Raw genomic sequence first — 7527 nt, 5'->3', positions numbered from 1 at the left:
AGAGAGAGACAGAGAGAGAGAGAGAGAGACAGAGAGAGAGAGAGAGAGACAGAGAGAGAGAGAGAGACAGAGAGGGAGACAGAGAGAGAGAGGGTCCCTATATGTGAAAATGTAGCATCATTTTCCTGTGGTGGCAAAGAACTAGAAGCAAAATAGGTGTCATCAAGTGGAGAATATTGTAAATATTTGTCCTAAGAAATGATGAATACGAAGAATTCAGAACCTCAGGAGATATCTAAATAAATGTACAGTAAAGTAGCAGAACCAAAAAAACAATATCTTTTGTGACTCTGTCTCCCAAGGAGAGCAGAATTCTAAAGCTGAATTGAGTGCTGTGCCCTCTGCCAACTAGAGCAGGTCCTGGGGAAGACTTTCAGAGAAGGGGCTGTTTAGAATGTCACATGTTTTGGCTTCTGAGGAAAATGTGGCAGTAGGCTTTGCTGAACTGTTTGTTTTTTTTAATCTTAGTTACAAGGGAAGGCTTGATGTGGTATGGGATAGAGGAAGCAGTATGTGAGGAAATGGATATGATGTAAAAACAAAAGCCATAATTTTTTAGGGAGTCATCTTAGGTGCTGTATGTGATTAAGCACCCCAGGATCCTCAAGGAAGAACCGTGATACTTTTACCAGTTACAGAATCATAAAATGTTCAGAGTAGGAGGGACCTCAGAGACAGTCTTGTCTCCTTACCCCCTTTTGTACAGGTCAGAGATGGAAAATGATTTGACCAAGGTCCTAGGGCCATAAATACAGATTTAGAGACAAAGTATTCCCATTTAGTATGACACTTTCATTTTACATATGAGAAACGACTCCCAGAGAGGAAAGAGATTGCCTACAGTCACTTAGGAATCAGTCGAGCCCCTGACAGCCTATGGCCTCCTCCTGTAACGTTTGGCTTCTCAGGATACACAGCTGGTCATTGGCAGAGCTAATCTAAATCTCCTGATTCCAGTCTAGTGGCTTTGATCCTTTGTGGACCACTGTCTGGAGAGTCTATTTTCTAGGTAACTGATTTACGAAAATATTACAGAGTATGCAAATACAGATAGTGACAGCTCCTTTTGACAATCAGTAATAAGTGGGATAATAGATTTTATGTAAGTCCTGAAGTGGAGTATATGCCGAGATTATTCCCTTGCCCTCTGCCTTCAGCTATATAAATTTTTACTTTAATTTTATATGTTAACAAATATATTTCATTTGGTATCTATTAGTGTCTAGGTGAGTGGGGATCCTTTGGTAATATAGGGTGGTTCTCTCGATATCTGTGTTTACATATCCTAACTTCATTAACTAGTTGTCAGTTTACTTGGTAAGTTGTTGGGTCCTAGAAAAGCTGAATCTCTGGGTGCTAAAGATCATAGGGAAGCCCAGACTGAGCAGGAGGCAGAGGACCTTTAGAGAAGCAGAATCAGTGTCAAGGGGTGTTAGAGGTCATGAGTCCAACTGCTGCCTGAACCGGTACTTAACTTGTATTCTCCTTTTAGCCTAGAATCTCCAGATTCAAATGTATTTACATTCCCAAAGCAAAGATCATCTTCAGTAACGTTGACTGACTATAGGAGTCCTCTGAGAACTGGTAAGATACTGGGCTTTGTGATTTAAATGTAGGGATCCTTAGAAAACATGACACTTTGGGGAATTGTTTCAGACCCTCTTTTTTGTTTTATTCAACTTATATTGCATCAAAATCTATGTGACTCAGCAATTTATATTGCTTTTCATTTGGTCGTGGGGAATTAGTTGCTAAGTTGTATGATTACAGTTTCAGTAATGCAATATCCTGTACTAGGGAGAAGAACAAGGATTAGGGGAATTCTCCAGAGAGGTAATAACCATCTTCTTCTTGCACCATTCCATGGAACAGTAATTATGGGGAGAAAGTTCTGGGTATAGCAGTTTGGGGGAGTGAAAAACCCTATTTTCCCATGGTTGATATCTAAACTTAAACCTTTCAGTTTCAAGTATTTTTCTCTGAATTGAAATATAAAGAAGCATTCTTTTTTGCTTTTTGGAGGGCAATTGGGATTAAGTGTCTTGCCCAAGGTCACATGGCTAGTTTTTGTGTTAAGTGGCTGAGGTCTGATTTGAACTTAGGTCCTCCTGACTCCAGGGCCGGTGCTCTATTTACTAGCCACCCCCTAAAGAAGCATTCTTAAAAGAAAAATACTTTTCCATTTTCCAGGATAATGAAGGAATCCATAGTGCAAATGATGGAAAATTGTGACTAGTTCAGACTTTTATATTTTACTTTGTAAGGTGTTGTTAGAATTATGTTTGCCTCTGATATTATGGAATTCAGAAGGCTAAACAGAAAATAATGAGGCCATGTTCAGAAGACCCAATTTAAGAATAACTGGAAGGTTTTCCAGATTTCCTATTTTATCCCTGTTCTCAGAACTTTTCTTTTGTTACTTATTCCATAGTACAAGTTAATTATATAAACTTTAAAACATGCAAAGCACTAGCCCAGGATGTTCTGCATTCCTGTTCCCTCCCTCTGGCCATCTTTCATGTTCATAGTCATCCAGCAGATCAACATAGCAGCTCAGTTTTATTGGTGGACTTGGAAGAGTTGGTATCTTTTTTCATATTAGAATGAACAGATAGCACCGTTGAGCTGGGGGGAAGGAGGGTGAATTTTTGGAGGGAGCCCTCACCAGCTCTTCTCTTCCCAACCTCACCCGGTATAAAAGTTGAAATTATCTAATTGCAATTCCAAAAATGTTATAGTAAAGTCTCATATTCCTTTCTGTCTGTATTGTAGATGCTTTAGCTTCTTTAAAGAAAAGAATTGCACAATTAAATTTTTTTTTTAGGCGCTTCACCCAACCTGAATCCTGTGAATTCACCTAGTCATGAATCAATTAACCAGTCACCCATAGGATTTCCTGACACTGCTGATTTTCTTACTAAGTCAAGTGTTACTTTACACAAATCTCTGGGGAATGCACTAAGTACTCCAGATTTGCCTCAGCAATTTAGAACTTCTGGTAGCCATATATGTCACAGGTAAGCCCCATAAACTTTTACTTATTTTATTAGCGAGGTATAGATGTCATTTTGGTCTTGTGTACATTTTTCTGATTCCTCATCATAATTCCATGATAGACTAGATAGATGTAATCCTGTGTGCAGGATGACAGTTCTCTTTATGTAATGTATTTAATTTCTATCATTTCATTCATATTACATAGGCTTTCTCCATTTTCCAATGAAAGCACCTATCTCTGGGATGAAATAAAGAACAATTTTGAAATATTTCTATTTAAAAATTAGGAACAGTGAATAATGACATTACAGGATATCAGGAAAATTTTGAATGGGGAATGGAGGGGTTTGTCAGGCAGAGGTTCCTTTAACTGCCCCTCCAGTGGTTTAGATCAGAGCACCTCGATGCTCACTGGGCCCTGGGGTTTCCTTTGTGTTAGCCAGCCCCCTTGCCTAGGAAGCCCTTTTTTTTAACAGGCATATCCAGTTTCTGCATGGTTAGAGCAGGTCTAGCCTTCTAGTAAATCCTGGACATTCAGAGTTATCTCTCTTTCAAGAATAATGCAGGGGGTGCCTGGTCCTTCCCCTGGAAGTTTGTAGGGCTCTCCAGTGGTTAATCCTGGCCCTTTGCCATATTGTTTAACTCCTCAAAAACTCTTCACTTGCTGAAATGAAAGAATAAGCCAATGCCATCCCCATCCCTCAGCCAGGTACCTCAAAGGGAGGCTTCAAGTAAAGTAACCTTTATTCCCACTTCTGCTTTTTTCTTCCACTTCCATCTCCTCTTCCTTGTTTAAGGAGGAGTGTGAGAGATGACCCGTAGGAGACAACAAGGCCCTATGGTCAACTTCCCAATTGGCTTTGTTTTTCTCTGGGCTTGCAACTCCCCTGGGTGAGGCAACAGCCAAAGGAGCAAACGGCAGACCGTGATTCTGAGGGCCATGTGTGGTAACTCAGGGCTGCAGTGCCTCCTGCATGTTAACCTCTCTGATCTTCACCACAGCCCGGCGAGGGAGATAGAGTAAAGCAGAGAGGACTCCACAGACTTCAATGCCATGTCCGTGGTGACACGGCTGGTGGTGGCCGTCCGGCCTGGCTTGCTGCTTCTTTCCACCATTTCCACCCTTTAAAAGATTGAGCTCCTCACACACCTTTTAAAAGCTGTAGGGATCTGTGTTCAGCGTGTCTGTTTCCCTTTCGCTCTCTTTTTGTCCTTTGGGTTGGCCATCCTGACCTGCAAACCATGACTTCTGCTGGACCCAGAGCTGCCCTTTGGTTCCTTTTCTGCAGCTCCTTTGGCTGTTTGATGCATAAAAGACTGAGGATTTTGTTTCTCTTCTAAATCTGCAAAAGCAAGTTGATGGCTGGGGAAGGAGAGAAAAGACCACCGTGGAGATGACCTGCAGAGCAGACCAATAGCCATTGGCTTTGGTCCCTTTTGTCCCGACACTGGCCGCTTGTCCAGTGTGGCCTTCTCCCTGACACCAGACTGCCATCACTCCAGAAATAATCTTATTTCAAAGCACATCTGTTTCCTCAGTTGGGCTGTCACTCATTCATCGCTATATTAATCAGTTTGCCTCATGCCCCATTTTAACCCTAGCAGTGTTGTGCACAAAAAGCTCTGAGATTGAGTTGGGAACCACCTTTTGAGTTCAATTACCTATTGAGGCAGGTAATCGAATCTCTCTGAGCCTCAGTTTCCTTCTGTGTATAAAATACTTACATTGCCTCCTTCTCAGGAGGAAGGTTGAGGCAGCTAGGTGGTGCAATGGATAGAGTGGTGGGCCTGGAATCAAGAAGACCTGAGTTCAAATCTAGCCTCAGACACTTTAAAACTGTGTGACCCTGGGCAAGTCCGTTCTCTTCTGTCTGCCTTTGTTTCCTCAGCTATTAAATGAGGATAATAATAGTACCTACCTCCCAGGGTTGTTGTGAGGACCAAAAGAGATAATGTTTGTAACAGCACTTTACACAGTGCCTAGCACTTTTTAGACAACTACATAAATTCTTGTTCTCCTTTCCCCCTTCCCCCAGAGTCACTGACATCAAATGAAATACCACATCAAAAACACTTCTAGTTACCCAGAAGTGGGAAGCATTATTATAATGATTTCTACAAGAAAACCTCCTGGGTTTAAGGAGATGATGGCTGTAGATGAATTTTTCACTGGGTTTAGGTGGGAAAGTAAACATTTTAGACAAAAATAAGAGAAATAGCCTTATGATATACCTTTATCTAATTTATTTCTTAAGTTGTGGACGTGAGGTACTGAAGCATGTTTCAATACATGAATCTGAATATGATACAGATGACCAGGTTGGAAAACCAGGTGAGATTTCAAAAGATATGTACACTTAATAGTGATTAATTGTATTTGTTTTTCAGTTGATCTAAAATTAAATGAAGAAATGATTTGTTAGTGTGTCTTGCAAGTACATAAGTATCATGCTAGAATTTTAAAATTCTTTTTTGTTGTTGCTGATCAATCAGCAAATGGAAAGTGCCCTGTAACATTGCATAGAACAAGACTTTGTCATCATTAGGCAAGGTGTAATCAAATAAGGACATTAGATATGTTAGAGGAAACTACATACAGGCCTAGTAAGTTACCAACTGTGAGGGAGAACCCATGAACAAAGTGTCTCCATGGATCATCATTCTGTAAGAAATAAATCCTTTCCACTGCTGGTTCTCAGAATCCATCCAGAGTTAGATTCAGTAGCAAGGTAAGGAGAAGACATGGTGGTATAAGTGCTTGGGAAATCTGGAGAACTGGGTTCTAAGCCAAGTTCTGTCACTAACTAGATAGTCAACTCCAGGCAACTCATTTAACTTCTTTGTATTTTAGTTTCCCCTTCTGCAACAGCTATGTCTTACTTGCTTCACATGATTTTTAGAATGAAAATATAGAGGATGTGAATTATAGATTGTAAAAAAAACCTGTGCAAATTCAAGGTAACATTATCACTACTAATAGCAGTATTAAATATTTGAATTAGTCATACTTACATTGATTTTGGGGCCTTTATATGTGTTTTGAGTGTACATAGGCATGAGTTTTTTGAATATTTTTATTTTTTGGTGTAGAGAAAATTTTTAAAAAATTCTATTTATTTTATAGCTATGAAATAGTTTGTACTTTAAAACCAGAAATTTCATTTATAATTATTGTCACAGTGTAATATGATTAGAAAAATGAGTATTCGTACTTCTATAATAATGATGATGGGGGTTTTCTTAAACAGTTTTCATAGAGTACTTGTTAGAGGAGCTAGGACAGACTTGGTTGTCCTAGCCAGAATTGTACTTCCAGAATGGTTTGCCTCTTGCCCAGTGGGAATGTAGGCTTCTTTCCCTTGCCCTCAGCTGGTATGTACTAAGGAATTGCACATAGATTTTAGATTTATCCTAAACTGGGCACAATGAGGAAGGCTGTTCTATGACAAAATCATAGATGACATTCTAAATTTAAATAATTTTTATACTAGATAGATAAAAATTGACTTATTCTGCTCTTCTAGTCTGATGACTTTATTTTTATATGTTAAAAATTATGTTCTCCAACATGAAGATGGTTGTTGACTTAATGGAATTGTCATGATTAGTTATTGAGACCACTCAGTGGATCAGAATCCAGATTCTCTTTCCCATAGGAGGTAGACCAGGAATTTCAAGTCAGCCAGTTTGGTGGAAGGAAGTACATCTCAACTTAGTGGATTGGCTGCTGTTGAGTAGTCTTGAATTTATTTTATAAATGAAATTTGAATAACATTGTGCTTGGAACTGCACTTAGAAAATTAATGTCTCCATTTCTAGGAACTAACTGACTAAATGGTTTTCATTCTTTCCAAACTAGGCATTTTTTTCATTCTCAGATGTACAAATTAAGCTATTTGTGGGAAAGATTCCTTTGAGACCTGGGGCTCTCTTGGAAAGGACCCAGCTTCATGCCCCTGAATAACTAGCACTGCCAGCCAGCAATTTTGCGTGAGCTCTGGTGATACTCTGTGGCCTAAATATGGTCTAACTAATAGTTATGGCCAAATCAAGATATGACAAGACAGCAGCAATTTTTTTTTCTTAACCAAATTTTCTATAAAGGCTTAAGTAAATATATGTATTACTTCTAATTTTATCTGTTTCTTTGGAAGTTGAAGAGGGAAACACCAATATTACCCAAGAAACGATCAGAGAGTCTGGGGAGGAGCTAGAGCGGGAGCCGGACAAGAGACTTGACAAAGAACTGAGGGAGGAGAAGGAGGAGGAGGAGGGAGGAAAAGCCAAAGAAGAGGACTCAGAAGAGGCCCAGTGTGAACCCTTTGATAAACCAGGAGAGGACTTAAATAAGGATCTAGTCAGGTGCAACTACCCAAAGGCCTCAGAGGAAGAAGATGAAGAAAAAGAAAAGGAAGAGGAGAAAGAAGAGATGCTATCAGGGGCACAGCGGAGTGAAAACTCAAAGTACCATTATGAAAGTGCTGAGGTAACACTGTTTTAAAGAGTATGCTTTTCAGAATCTTGGAAAAG

At 39.7% G+C, this 7527-nt stretch overlaps 1 protein-coding gene across 1 annotated transcript in view; it reads left to right on the top strand.

Moving 5' to 3' along the window:
- PDE3B (phosphodiesterase 3B) overlaps nucleotides 1-7527 on the top strand; it is a 163423-nt gene that overhangs the window by 114919 nt on the left and 40977 nt on the right. Inside the window, exons 5-8 of the mRNA XM_069091150.1 lie at nucleotides 1493-1584; nucleotides 2825-3017; nucleotides 5253-5329; nucleotides 7152-7483. Of these exons, the coding sequence (XP_068947251.1) occupies nucleotides 1493-1584; nucleotides 2825-3017; nucleotides 5253-5329; nucleotides 7152-7483 (694 nt within the window). The remainder of the gene's footprint in view (nucleotides 1-1492; nucleotides 1585-2824; nucleotides 3018-5252; nucleotides 5330-7151; nucleotides 7484-7527) is intronic.

The sequence above is a fragment of the Petaurus breviceps genome, unplaced genomic scaffold (assembly GCF_028583685.1).
Source record: "Petaurus breviceps papuanus isolate PSGF00001 unplaced genomic scaffold, PetGlider_PUasm1.0 188, whole genome shotgun sequence".
NCBI classification, from domain to species: domain Eukaryota; kingdom Metazoa; phylum Chordata; class Mammalia; order Diprotodontia; family Petauridae; genus Petaurus; species Petaurus breviceps.
This window is presented reverse-complemented; position numbering and strand designations above follow the sequence as displayed.